At 40.2% G+C, this 14,097-nt stretch overlaps 1 protein-coding gene across 6 annotated transcripts; it reads left to right on the plus strand.

Annotated features, from left to right (window-relative positions):
- The first annotated feature begins 44 nt into the window (after positions 1–44).
- NMRK1 (nicotinamide riboside kinase 1) lies at positions 45–9,281 on the plus strand. Of its 6 annotated transcripts, none has more exons than XM_080363157.1 (9): positions 46–145; positions 2,567–2,626; positions 3,023–3,113; positions 3,752–3,800; positions 5,216–5,387; positions 5,466–5,537; positions 6,555–6,661; positions 7,564–7,698; positions 8,111–9,281. In XM_080363157.1, exons 2-9 carry the CDS (start codon positions 2,598–2,600, stop codon positions 8,128–8,130), a joined length of 675 nt encoding a protein of 224 aa, XP_080219283.1. In that variant the 5' UTR covers positions 46–145; positions 2,567–2,597; the 3' UTR covers positions 8,131–9,281. The 6 variants fall into 6 exon arrangements, with proteins under 6 accessions (XP_080219287.1, XP_080219283.1, XP_080219285.1 ...); XM_080363159.1 differs by having other exon boundaries at positions 7,609–7,698; XM_080363160.1 differs by having other exon boundaries at positions 74–145; positions 2,999–3,113.
- Positions 9,282–14,097: the final 4,816 nt, after the last annotated feature.

A 14,097-nucleotide genomic window follows, 5' to 3' on the forward strand; every position in this document is an offset into this window, starting at 1 on the left:
CAGGAACGGAAAGCGGGCTGAGGGGGTGGCCAGTGGGGTCTCGCGCCGAAGAGGCGGTTGACAGCGGCCGTGCCCGAGGAGTGCGGGCGAGTATCTGCGGAGCGGCCGGCGGGCGGGCGGGCCGCGGCGTGACCGGGCGACACCGGTGAGTTGCGAAGTGCCCTGTACCGGGCGTGTGACAGAAGCGTCCCGCCCGCGGGGGCTGCCACACCCGGCCCGGCGGTGGGCGCGCCTCGGACAGGTCCGTAACCGGGAGTAAGAGGCGGGGCGCCCGCGTGGGAACTCCTGGGCCGGGACCGTTTCCTCAGGGTACCCTCACGGTGTCTTTACGCGGTGGTTAAATGTTAACTCAGCGGCTCTGAGGTGTTGTGACCGCTGGGAGAGGTGCGGGGCTCCGTGGCAGTCGGAGCGCACACCGCTTGGCGCCTCCGCCAGCCCGGGCGTGCGGTGATGGTGCTCGGGAGAGGGGGTTCCTACCCGGGTCCGGTGGTGCCTTGAGGGAAGCACGCCTCAGCTGTTAACCCTGTACTGGACCTTTGTCACGCCATGCTGGTAAAAACAGGGTGATAGCAAGTCTGCGTTAGAGTTATCACAGGTTTATGTTCTGTTTAAAAATGCTAAACTGAGCCTGGGTAGAGTCATTTAGGATTTTTGTGTTGCAACACTGATGACAAATTTGCTTTTGCAATTCATGTTATACATTAGTGAAGAGGGAGGAGGAGTTGTGGAGTTTTTTAATCCTGGTGGGTTTTGCCTGAAACTGGGACTGACTTTCACATACACTATGACGTAAATTAAAGTCCAAAGCTCAGCATGTGTCCAGATGTTATTTAGTTTGTTATCTAGCTTTTTTTGTGGGACAAAGGCTAGACGTTTGGAGCACAAATCTTACTGATGGTTTTTAGAAAAAACTTTTTTTTTTTTCAAATGGACCAAGCATTGTGATTGCCTGAGAACAGAACATCTGTTTTCACTCTATGAATAGATAGGTGATACCATAAACACGTGATGCATCACTGAACTTCTTAGAAAACCCCCTCATGCTAACCTATAAAACTTGCCAGTGCTAGCTACTGTAGGTATGCAGCACCGTTGTAGAGCAATGGCTGTAATACTGATGATGACTTGAACTGGTCATTATGTCTTTTTTAATAAATTTTAATATTTTTTTTTTATTTTTTAACAAAAAAAGCATATAGAGCAACCATCCAAAGATCACATCACAGACCTGAACTTCCAGTCATTACACCAAGAGCAAAAGGATATTATTATTTTTAAATGTTACTTTGACAGAAATAGTGTCTTTCATACTGATGCCCTGTAACAGTCTTTTTGTAGTATAGTACTGATAATTGTTTGTCATGAAGAGGAGATGGTGTTACCTACTCAGTCCTTTCAGGTCTTAGGTGTCATAGGCCTTATCTCCTTAAGTGACCTAGGAGGACAGAGCAAGTGAAAAACAGGGTGTTTGCATGCCATTGAATAGTTATTAATTAGTGTGTGCTCATGGAAAACAATGTTTGACAAATGTTAAACTGCTTTGACAAACTCTGTAGACTAGTGTTGTCGCAAGAGAAGTAGCCTCATTACTACTTGTCCTGCTACACCATACTTTTGCAGGCACAGGTAACTGGATGGTAAACTGGAGGGAATTTGTTCAGCTGAAAACCAAGTCTTCACCTCCCTTTACAGAACTGTTTTTCAGCTGAAGTAGTTTTACAGTTCACTATGGATTCTGCAAACACTTGATCCAGGAGAAAGTTCTAGGAAAAGAGCCAGGGAAAGACAAGATTGCGTCTGCTGGTAGCTCTGACTGCTGAGTGTGTTCAGCCACCCAGAGCTGCAGGGTTGGTTTCTTGGCAGCACCAGGGATATGGGTAGACAAATGTAACCTTTTTCAGACTTTCCGGTTTTGATCTTTCCTGGAGAAGACCAAGTGCTACCTGGCCCTTGACGGTGCTAAGTCAGCTAGGATGGCTTAAACTGACTTTACAGATTATTCTGTGTTGGAGCAGAGGATGATCACTTGTATGGTCTGTGATGTTAACTCTGACAACAAGGGAGTGGTGAATTCTTATGTTGCTGAGACCAGATTCATGAAACAGTATTTTAATGTAGGGTTTCTTATAACCATTAATGAAATTTTTAAAACATCTTTCTCCTCAGCATGTCTCCTGTTTCTTTTTCAAGTTTTTTTTGTGTGTTTGTTTTGCCACCACAGCTTCTGTTTACTTAGTCTTTTTTTATACTGTTAATACTTGAGTTAGCAATTGTGCTTTTCTTTAGGGACTCCTGTGATGTTAATATTGGTAGAACTCTCAGAGTTTCCCCAAGATGACAAAAATACTTTCTAAGGTAGCATGCATTGAAATCTGTGATGTGGCATCTATGTTGCAGGCTTTTTTTAGCATTAGAACAAGCAGTTGAGCTGCTGACAGTAGCTTTGCAAAATTAAAAAAAAAAAAAGACAAAAGGACACAAAATAAGTCTTATCTATAATTGGTATTTTTTAATATAATAGCTGCTTTGCTTGTTAAGAGTTTTCAATGGCTGCTATTTTTGACAGTGAAAAGGAAGAACTGACAAGAAAATAAACTATGAAAGTATGGGTTATTGGCCTTGGAGGGTAAGTATTAGCAAATTAAATTTCCTCTACAGCTCAAGATTGATCTTCCTTTCAGAATGATGTAATTTCTATTTCTGCATGTATATTTTTTGAAAATAGATTACAAATACACATGTATTTGTCTCATTTTATGGCACGTAACTCTTAAGGAATTGTTCTGTCTCAGCTGGAGATGCCAGTTACCACCTCTTTCTAACCTCTTTCCTGGAACTGGTAGATTTACTGTCTGAAAGCTGTTGGAACCTTCCAGAAAATTTCTAGAGGTAGAGAGTATTTAATGTGGATACATTCTTAGGGAGTTTGGATTGTGTCATTTGTGTGTGAGCTTGTACATATGTTTAAAAGATTGATATTTTTTTTTTATTCATGCAGTTTTTACTATGTTTTGTAACTCAGTGTAACAAATGGGGGGAAAACAACGCTGGCAGGAAAGCTTAAGAAAATGCTTCCCAACTGTGATATAATCTCTCAAGATGACTTCTTTAAGGTAACACTATTGACGGAAAAAACTGATAGGTAAAAGTAGTCTTGAGTAGATTTTACTATAATTTCTTCTCTTTTCAGTTCTCCTATCGATAAACTTTTAAAATGTATACTTCTTAAAATAATGTTGACTTCATGAGAAAAACAAAGAAAGAGAGCACTGGGGTAATTGAACTTTCAGTGGCCAAAACCACTGAGTATACTCAGTAAAAAGAAGTTTACTATCTTCTTTGATACCTTTTTTAAATAAGAAACAGGTATACGTTGGATGCATGTTTCAATTTACTTTGTGCTATTCAGTTTAATGATAGTGTGTTAAACCTACATCCATACAGCAATAAGTAGTTCTTTATCAAAACAGAAAAACAACTTTTGCATTGGTGTTTGTTAAGGAGGGTGAAGCAGTTCTTATTTCTGGAGTAAAGCGCTAATGAACTTAAGAGGTGTGATTTGGAGAGTTTGTTACTATAAGTGAAGTATTTGTATTTTAACAGTTGTATACAGCAGTTTAATTTTGAAGATAAATATAATGAATTGGGATACAAAAGTGTATAACCCTTATGTTTGTAACTGAAGAGCATATATCTGTGACAGTGGTAATAAAAGTGGCCTTGAAAATATTCTATTTTTTTTCCCCTTCAGCCAGAGTCTGAAGTAGAAACAGATGAACGTGGATTTAAGCTCTATGATGGTCAGTAGCTTGTGTTGCTTTTAAACACTGTGCTGAAATTCTGTTGTGCTCAGCTTCAACACTTCTTCCACTCCACCCTGCGCCCCTCTTCCCTTCTGAGCATGGCAATAACCAAATGGTTGTTTCAGAGCAATCCTTTTCTCCGTTTCTTTCAGCTCACTGGAATAAATAAGGAAACTTGCTCAACTAGTGAATAGCTCAAGTTACTGCTTGACCTTTCCTTTTCTCTTTTGAATCTTTTCCTGTATTTCTACAGTTGTGTCTGGTGCACTAGCAAAAAGTACTGTTAAAAGCCTTGGCTTGCAGCACTGGCATAAGCTTAACCTCATCACTTGCTATGTAATGATTTTTTTTTTTTTTTCACTTTGATAATGAACTCATGGGCTATCAGCACTGAGTCTTTTTCATTGTCATATTACACATCAGTCAAAACTTGGGTCTAATCCTGATACCTTTATTTCATGTTAGATCTCACATAGAGGCCAAATGTTTTGAAGTTCACAGTTAATGCTGGCTCAATGTAACAATTTACTTTTATAGACTTCTAGATCCAGATCCATTTTAAGCCAGTGCTTTGATTCAGGTCATATCTAGTTGTGAAGAGTTCCGTATTAGCTAATCTCTGATACTTGGTGATCACAAAATGTATTACTCAGAACATTGGCCAGAACCTTAAATTGTACCTGAAAACTGACTCTTACCACCTATGAAGTCTCTGGCTCAGCTTCTAGACTTCATGAAACTGGAATGTGTAAGTGGAGGGATAAATTGAACATTCTGGTTCAAATATCTGGATTTAATGCTGCTCATGAAAGCTCCTCTAAAATGTGTTCTCTCTTATGTTATCTCAAAGGCTGCCTTCTCTCTACTATTCAGTATTTATTCAATATATTCTTACTTGTCTACAGATAAAAACAGGTGCTGTGTTTTATTGTTTTGCTTTGTATGCCATCCTACTTTCAATCCATCCGTCCCCACCCTCCAAATATCTGAACCCGATAAAAACCCAAAGCAAATAATTTTCAGTGCCTGCCTTTTACATCTGTGTCAGTGACAACTGACAGAAGGGTAAGTTTTTACAATTTTTGTGGACTAGCAGAATGCTCCCTGAAGTTCCTATTGTCAAGAGGACGGCTGTGAAGTTTGTTTACACACTTTTTTTGTGCCACAAAGACACCACACTCACCAGAAATACCCCAATCCTGGGGAAAGCTTTAGTTTCAGAGTATCATCAGTTGTGAACATGGAACTACTTATATGCATAAGTGAGGATTTTTGGGGTAATCCTGTTCCCTTTTGTTCAGACTTGCATGTAGATTATTTGATTCTTACTGATTAACCTAGGGGTACTTGGGGTTTTGGTTTGGTTTTATTCCTTGTTTTTAAGGGGTGCCTAACTTCCTGTTTTCATCTAGTACTTGATGCCCTCTATATGGATGAAATGGTGAAAAGTATTCATGATTGGATAAAAAGCCCAACAAGCTCAGGTGCTGGGACAGAAAAGCCACAGAATACATGTGACAATCTGAAAAATACCGAAGATGTTTATATTTTGATTGTTGAAGGCTTTCTGCTATACAATTATGAGTAAGCAGTATTCTGTAACCTAATATATTCAAAGCTGCCCTAAAAAGGAAGAGGGAACTAAATATATTATTATCTTAGGCCACTTAATGATCTGTGGAATAGAAGATATTTTTTGACGCTTCCTTATGAAGAGTGCAAAAGGAGAAGAAGGTAAGGTTATGCAGTTATTGCTCACAGGGGTTCACTGTATTCCCTAACCTGGAGTGGTTCTTTTGTACTAGCTTTTCTTTGGTTCTTGCCAAACATAAGCTATTAAGGTCGTCTGTCCTCTATGATTCCCAGTGAAAACTGTGTGGGTATTTAACCAACATTAACAATAGCATGCTGAGATGTATAGAGTTATTTTTTGCTTGTTTTGGTGTTTTGTTTTGTTTTTGTTTTAGAGCACAGGGATATTTAAGTGTTAATTTTTTAACAAACACTGAAAATAGAATTTATTGTCCGGATAATTTATTTGAGATTACTGACTGTGTATTGGAGTTAAACTATGTTTAAAATGAGAAACCATTAAAAATATATTAGGCAGTATTACCCTTGGTTGGATACAGCTATGTGATGATTATTGTTAAAGTAACAATGTCCATATGTGATTTTAGTGTATACTTTGTTTAAACCGTGCATTGGCTGTACCATATACCTGATTTAGAGTATTGAGACAGTGTCTGACTTGCCTCCAGATTGGAGCAATACATGTGCACAAAGTCAGATTCATCTGGCTGAGTGAAGAAATCCTCCATTCAGATGGCTTTGGTTAGTTCTGCTTCTTGGTTGCTCGCTAGACTCACCTCTAAAGGACTTCAGTGTTCAGGCTGGAAGTGACTAGACAAAACTGCTAGTAATTTAACACTTGATAAACCTGTATACCAAATAAAAAAAGAAAAAGTAATTTGTTTTGTTAATATTTTCAGTGCAGCTTAAGTTATAATTAGTACCTTTTTCAATTAGAAAACAAACTAAACTTTTACCTTATCTTAAATGTAATTTGTTTGGCAGAAGTAGATGAGTTAGCAGATTATATTAAAACAAAAGAGCCTCCTTTACTGCAGCAGTTATGCAGCCTGCTAGTCTGTTTTTTTTACTGTTTTGGTTAGATGCTCTTATTAAACCATCTGACACTAGGAAAAAAATGTAATGCATGTACGGGAAAGCAAATATATTTTTGTGTAGCACCAGAGTCTATCAGCCAGCAGATACACCGGGGTACTTCGATGGACACGTGTGGCCTATGTATCTGAAATATAAAAATGAATTGGAAGAGAATGCAAGTAACGTTGGTATGGTACCCTTAATTTTAAACTTCTGATACGCTTAAGTGTGTTACTTGTGCAGTTTTTGTTGGGTTGTAGGGCTTTTTGAATGAGACAAAGTTTTCTTCAAATTTTTTGTGGCACTTGGACAGTAGGTTTGGAGCTTTTGTTGTTTTATTTTTCATGTCTATAGGGCTTTTGTTTTTTCTTTTTTAATAATGATAACTATGAAGTTAAAAAATAGAAATGTTCTGATTGCTAAGTCCTTTTAACAAGCTAGTTCATGTGTGTACGTGTGCATACATGTGTATGGCTAAACAGGAAGCTTCTGAGACAATAGCTGTTGCACTAGCTGAATTCTTCAGAACAGAATTGAAATCCTGCTGAAGGCTGAAGATACTTTCTAGGTGCTGGATGTGCAAACTACAGCCATCAGTCTTGCAGAAGAAGTGTCCAAGCTGAGCCAGCTGATAAGGCACTGCCATGGGCTTGTGTGCTGTTCACACTTGTACAGCTCTTGGACTGCCTTCTTCGGGAAGGCAGGGCCTGAGGGAGGGCGGGCAGAGGAAAGAGATGTCAGGTTACTCTTCATCAGCAGAAAGAATAGTGCACTGCTTCTTACTGTACAGTGAGAATGGGAACTGCAGTGCCCTGCCTTGACTTTCTCAAACCCTGAAACTGAGGAAGAACCTGAGTTCTTCCACTGCATATGTACCTTTCTGCTGAATTATTCCATTGCTCTAGAATTTTATAACTAGAATATATAATATTATAACTAGAATATTTTCCCCTTATGTTATTTTTAACATGTAAAATGAATTTGGGAAATTAAAAAAAAAAAAGAGAGGTACTGTTCTTGGTTTTTATTTTTAAATCGGTTCTGATGGCACCCATAGGAATACTGAAGACTTTGCCAATTGCTATTACAGATAACTGGCACAGAACTCATGAAAACTTTTTCTTTCATCTTTTAGTTTATTTGGATGGAACAAAATCACAAGAGGAGCTTTTATCTTTTGTGTATAGTGATACAATGCAAGAATTAAAAAAGCTGAGGGAAGGAAGTAAGTAATGTTACTGTAAATTGTATCTGCTTATCCCATTCCAACTTAACAAAAAGCTAATCTTTTTATGTGGAAATACTGCAAGGATTATGTAGATCTATTTCTCCTTATGTATTATTATCCTTATACACATTTGTCCATTACTTTAAGTCACCATAATCTATAATTTTAAGTTCCTTGAAGCTGGATGTTCTGAAATAATAGGTGAATCCACTGTTATCTGATGATGAAATAATAAAGAAAAACAAAGAGGGGAGCAGAAGGAACATGGGGCAAAACATCAATGAAAGCAGACATGTTGGTCTATTAGTTTCTAATATACAGTACGTTACATGCAGTATGTACAGTGATGTCATGTGCAGACAGAGAATGACACTACAGGTTAAATGTATACTTTTCATTTTTATTGTAGATCAGCAGGTTACAGCATAATGTAAAAGCCTGGGTTCCACTTCATATGAATTGAAAACCCCAAGACTGTTAGACTTGGCAAGCCAACCAACTGAGCAGATGTTGTGTACGTCTACAATAGTAGTTCATACAACACAAGTGGATTTGTAGCGACTATTAATTCCGTAAGCCTCAGATGTTGTTGAGTAGTATCGACAGTGCATTATTCTTTAAAATGCCATTAATCAATTGTGTTTTGTTGATCTTTAAATATGATTGAATATGTACATTTTAAAGAATATAAACATGTTAAGCATCCAAAACTAAAATATAAATATGCAGTTCTGTTGGATTAATATGCATATTTGAACATGGATTAATGCAATTTGAAATGTTCATATAGAAATGACAGTGTTTACCCCTATTTTTATGAGCTTCTAACTGCTGTTAGACATAGAGGAATTAGCTATATGTTAGCTAATACTAGATCTAAGGTTGTATAAGCTTTTACACTGCTTACTCAGGACCTGAAACTGTTATTGAATACATCATAACTGAACTTACTTAGACTTGCTAAATACCTCTGTGGTGTTTGTCAAGTAGTTTTTGTGTTTTGTATTGATTGGAGCAGTTGGGAATGGATATTTTAAAAAAACCCGAACACCTAAAGAGAAATCAGGTTGCTGGAAAACATGGGGGAATAAGATGGAGAGAATGCAGGTGCATCTCCAACAAGATTAAGTATATGTGTTGTGTAGAGATCAAGGATCGGGATGGTACAGACTACTAGACAATACATGCATGCTTCAGGGAGAAAGAAGGAAGAAAGAATTCTTATTAATAGCTCAGATTGAAATTATAGTAATGAAGGTGTTCAGAAAGCAGGTATGCTAAATGTATGCTAGAGCTCTGTTATAGAATTTGTATACCTTTAGATAAACTAGGAAACTGGGAAGTTGAACCATATTTGGTTGCTGAATAAGTAATGTATTAACTCTTACATTTTCTTTACACTATCTTAAATTTTTATCAGCCAGAAAAAAAAATCAAACTACACACATGAAAAGCAAAGGATGGAGTGTATTCCTTACTATATGTCAGCTGAACTGATCACAGTGACTGCAATGTAATCTTTTATTGTTAACAGTATTAAGACTCTTAAACCTCTATATAAGAAAAAAGTCTTAAACAGATTAGAGCTGTGTAAAGCTGTGTTTAAGACAAAGTGCTTCCAAATACGATTTTGTATTATTATTTTGCAGTAAAAATACTTGAAGTTGCATTTGTTCAAATTCAGTGATGGACTGACTGACTTCAAAGTGTATTTTTGCTTTTATTTCCCTTTGAAAAGGCTACAACCGTGAGATACAATAATGCTTGGATGGTTGTGGTGGGTTGACCCTCGCTGGCCACCAGGTGCCAGTCAAGCTGCTTTATCACTTCCCCTCCTCAACTGTGAAGGTGGGGAAAAAAAGGCTCTTGGGTCAAGATAATGGCAGGGAGATCACCCAGCAATAACAGTCACAGGCAAAAACAGACTCGGCTGGAGCAAATTAATTTAATTTATTGCCAGTCAAATAGAGTAGGAAAAGAAGAAATAAGAACTAATATTCACACACCTTTTCCCCCACCCATGCCTTCTTCCCTTGAGTCTCAGTTTCTCCAGCTTCTACCAGCAGCACAGGGGGATGGGGAATGTGGGTTGCAGTCACTTCACACATTGTCACGTTGTCTCCGCCAAACCTTCCTCCTCACCCTCTTCCCTGCTCTGGCCTGGGGTCCCACCCACAGGAGACTTGGAGAACTTTTCCAAGCTGGGTCTTTCCCATGGGCTGCAGTTCTTCACAAACTGCCCCAGTGTGGGTCTCTTCCATGGCATGCAGTCCTTCAGGAACAGACTGCTCCACAGCCTGGGTTCTCCATGGGGTCACAAGTCCTGCCAGCAAACCTGCTCCATCCTGAGCTCCTCTCTCTGCAGGGCCATAGGTTCTGCCAGGAGCCTGCTCCAGCACAGGCTTCCCATGGGGTCACAGCCTTCTTTGGGCACATCCATCTGCTCTGGTGTGTGGTCCTCCCTGGCCTGCAGGTGGGTGTCTCCTCACCAATGGACCTCCACATGGGCTGCAGGGGACAGCCGATCTTACTATGGTCTTCACCGCAGGCTGCAGGGGAGTCTCTGCTCCAGTGCCTGGAGCACCTTCTGCCCTCCTTCTCCACTGACCTCGGTATCTGTAGGGTTGCTTCTCTCACACGTTCTCTCTTTCAGCTGCTGTTGTGTAGCAGTTATTTTCCCTTTTTAAATGTGTTATCCCAGAGACACTACTGCTGTTACTGATGGGCCCAGCCTTGACCAGCAATGGGTCCATCTTGGAGCTGACTGGAAATGGTTCTCTTGGACACAGGGGAATCTTCTCGCAGAAGCCACCCCATTACCAAAACCTTCCTACATAAGCCAAATATAATATGAAAGGAATAAATTTTTGTTGTCGCGTTTCCCATCCCTTCACAGAATTTGTAGGCTTATGGTGCCCCTTTGATAAACTTTTGAAGTATTTTGTTACATGGAGAAATGGGTGTTGGTTCCAGAGGAACATAAGGAATCCTTTTATGAATTGAGAAGGATAGGAAGTGAAGAGTTAAGACTTAATGGGCTCCTCTTAGGAGGAGGAAACATTTCAGTACTGGAAGTCCTTGAGTGATTTTATTCAGCAGGTTTAGCCACGATTGAGAGGAGTGAATGAACAATGAAACTACCCAAGTTTGCAGACAATACCTAGCTTTCTCAAGCGGTCTAACATTGGTCCAGTGGCAGGAGTGCAGTTTTGTGAGATCCTTCCATGGACAAAAGTGGTAGATGAGTCCCAGTAAAGTTTTATGCATTTGAGGTGTAAATCATTTATCAGACTATAGATGGTACTGAAGTTGTAGTTCAGCAAATTGTAGTTACAGCTCAGGGCAGAGACCTTTGACAGTTCTTCTGAAAACATGAACCACAATGTGAAGCTGCATCAAAATATTAGGTAGGCGTCTCATGAAAGGGTATTGTGAACAAGACTGGTGGTGCTGCTTTGCTCTTGTGTAAAACTAGTGGACTCAGGTTTTTGGTATTGGGCAGTTCCAGTTTCTACATTTGGAGGGAGTCCATAGTGGAGTTAAAAGAAGGGCAACTAATGTGATCAGGTGAATGGAACATCTGCTTTGTGAGGAGAGACTGAAAATGCTGGGACTCTTGTCTAGGTTTTGGTTAAAACAAGACCAGTTCTCTTTCAGACAATTTTTCCTTCAGGTAAGTTCTTCTAAGTAACTGCATTTTTCTGAAGTGGGCTGCATGTTTTCCAAACACTGTCCACTATAGAGCTGATAACACCTGATGTTTACAGTTTGACTGAGCTAATGGTAGGAATGGTATGCAGAAAAGGCCCAGGTTTATCTTTTATTGCTGTAGTGGCCAAGGCTGCTGATACTTGTTTCCCTGAAAATAAGACCTACCCTGAAAATAAGCCTTAGCATGATTTTTCTGGATTTTTGAGGATGCTCAAAACATAAGTCCTACTCCAAAAATAAGCCCTAGTTACAGTTCATTTAAGAAGACAATTTAAATAGTGTCCAGGCAGGTATAGATGTAAAAAAGTAATAAGTTTTGGAGCAAAAATTAACAAGACCCTGGCTTATTTTCAGAGAAACAGGCTAAACTCCTTATTTCCCATAAGTGAGTGGGTCGTACTTGCAGGGAGGGTTGGACAGAACAGGTGACCCAAATTGACCAATGAGGTATTCCATGCCATACACATAATACACAGTTTAAAAGCTGAGAGGTCATGAAGGTCTCACTTTATTTGTCCATGTCCGCCATGTGAAGAAGACCCTGCCTGTTCTCTTGCCTGCAATCCTGATCCTGGTTGCAATCCATGCCCTCCTGAATCCTGTTTCTGTCTAATGTGTAATCTAGTCCAGGACTTCCTCGTGTCTGCCCTGCAGCCTCTGCTAGCGGCTTGCCATGGCCCCCGTGTTGCTCCAGGAAATTCAGTCTTGGTGTTGTATAGTGTTTCTTTGTTTATTAGTATTATTAGTAAAGCTTGGGTTTAACTTTCCAGCTTGTAAGTCGCTTTCTCTTGTCCTCCTATGGCCTTTCCTTAGTGGGTGAAGCAGGGGGTTTAATAGAGACCATCTGCTACAATTTATTGTTGTTCTGCAATAAACGGTGACAAGACTTCACTCTGGAGATGAGAAGACTGAGAGGAAAAAAGGTGAAGGTTTACAAAATCTTCAAAGCCATGAGTCAAGTGAATGCAGAAATACTATTCACCACGTACAAATACTAGTTTAAGGGGCACTCCTCCACGTGAAACAGATTGAGGTAGTACTTCACACAATGGTGAGCTCCTGAGATTTATTGCCATAGGAGGCAGATAGTACCAGCAGGTTCAAAGGGATTGGGAAGATCCATTGATGCAGGACCCATAAGAAGCAGTAAAAGAAGCGGGCGGGGCTGTATAAACTGGCCAGGCTCCCCTGTGGTGCCTAAACCATGTGTCCTCTTGACAGTTGCTACAACAATTCACATTAGTGGGAAAAGAAGATGAACTCTTCTGAGTCTCTTCATGAGATAAGGTGTTTCAGGTGCCGGTATAAAAACTTACAGAACTCCCCTGCAATGTGTGTATGGTAGCAAGATGAATTTGCTTTGAAGGTGTTACAGCCCCTTACAGGAATAATCTGGTCTGCCCCTGGCCGTTGTCTTTTGATGGCCAGGGCTGTGCCAGCTGTAAAGTATGTGAGAAAAGTTCCTTTTCCCTAGGTTTCTCATAGCAGGGACTCGGGCATGGATTCCAGAAATTCTTCTAAAATAAAAAATTTATTCACAAGGTACAGTGTTGGCAGCTTGAACTGGGTGTTTCCTGAAGAGGGGACCCTCAGCAGAGGAAAATCTGTGACAATTATACCCCCACAGTCCAAGCCACCACCCCCTGCCTGTCACTCTGGGCCAACTGCAAAATTTGGGTCTGGAGTCTCACTGTTCTTCATTGCATCTCTTCATTTTTATTGGGCAGGCTGTCAGTTAAACCTCTGGCCTTCATTTGCTGTTTTTCACCTGCAGTTGTAGAACATAGGTTCTTGGCAACAGCCAAAACATTCCTCTGGTTTGTCTTCTGTTAGGTGCAGTTCTGTTCCATTACTTACCTCCAGGTATGCAGCTGCCATTATCCTCTCTAGCTTGAAGACTCTCAGGCCTTTATTTACAATACAGAAAGTTCAAAGTTTCACAGCTTACAGAAGTTATGCTAAGCAAACTTACTTATGCTACGCAAATTCTATATTAGCAGTTTCTAAACAAGTTCTACAAAAAGCAGTTGTCAAGGTTTAATTGCAAGGTGACAATAAACCGTGGCAGATGCTCTCTGTTACCCCCTCTCTTGCCCTCCCCTCAGATAGGAAAAAGTGATAAGGAGGAAGAAAAAGAGACTCCAAGTTGTAAAGGTTTTAAAGGCTTTACTAATGCTACTAATAAATAGGGAAAATGGTACAAAATAGACAAAACCAATCTTGAATGTCCTGTGCGGAGAAGACGTGGCTCCAGTGGCTGCAGGGCAGGCACCCAGAAGTCCTGGGCAGGACTTTACAGCAAACTGGAACTGGATTCAGGGATGCAGAGTCTTAGGCCTTGGATCCCAGGCATGGGTGACAAGCTCCTCTCCAGATGCCAGCCATGGTTGAAGAGAGTGAGACCCTCATGATCTCCCTCTTTTATAGGGTATATGATGCGTATGGGATGGAATACTCCGTCAGTTTTAGTCACCTGTTCTGTCCGCCCCTCCTTGCAAATACACCGCTTTCATGTGAAATCTTATCAGAATTCCTGGTTGTTACAGTAATAAATCTAAACATGAGCTTCTTGTGCATTCCACTGGTCATCTCATCAGTCCTGGAGCGACCAGCATCTCAAAAAACGTGCAGCTGACTTCAGGAAAGTGCAGTTACTTAGAAGAACTTAGCTGAAAGGAAAATTCA

This window comes from Nesoenas mayeri (assembly GCF_963082525.1).
Source record: "Nesoenas mayeri genome assembly, chromosome: Z".
Classification (NCBI taxonomy): Eukaryota; Metazoa; Chordata; class Aves; order Columbiformes; family Columbidae; genus Nesoenas; species Nesoenas mayeri.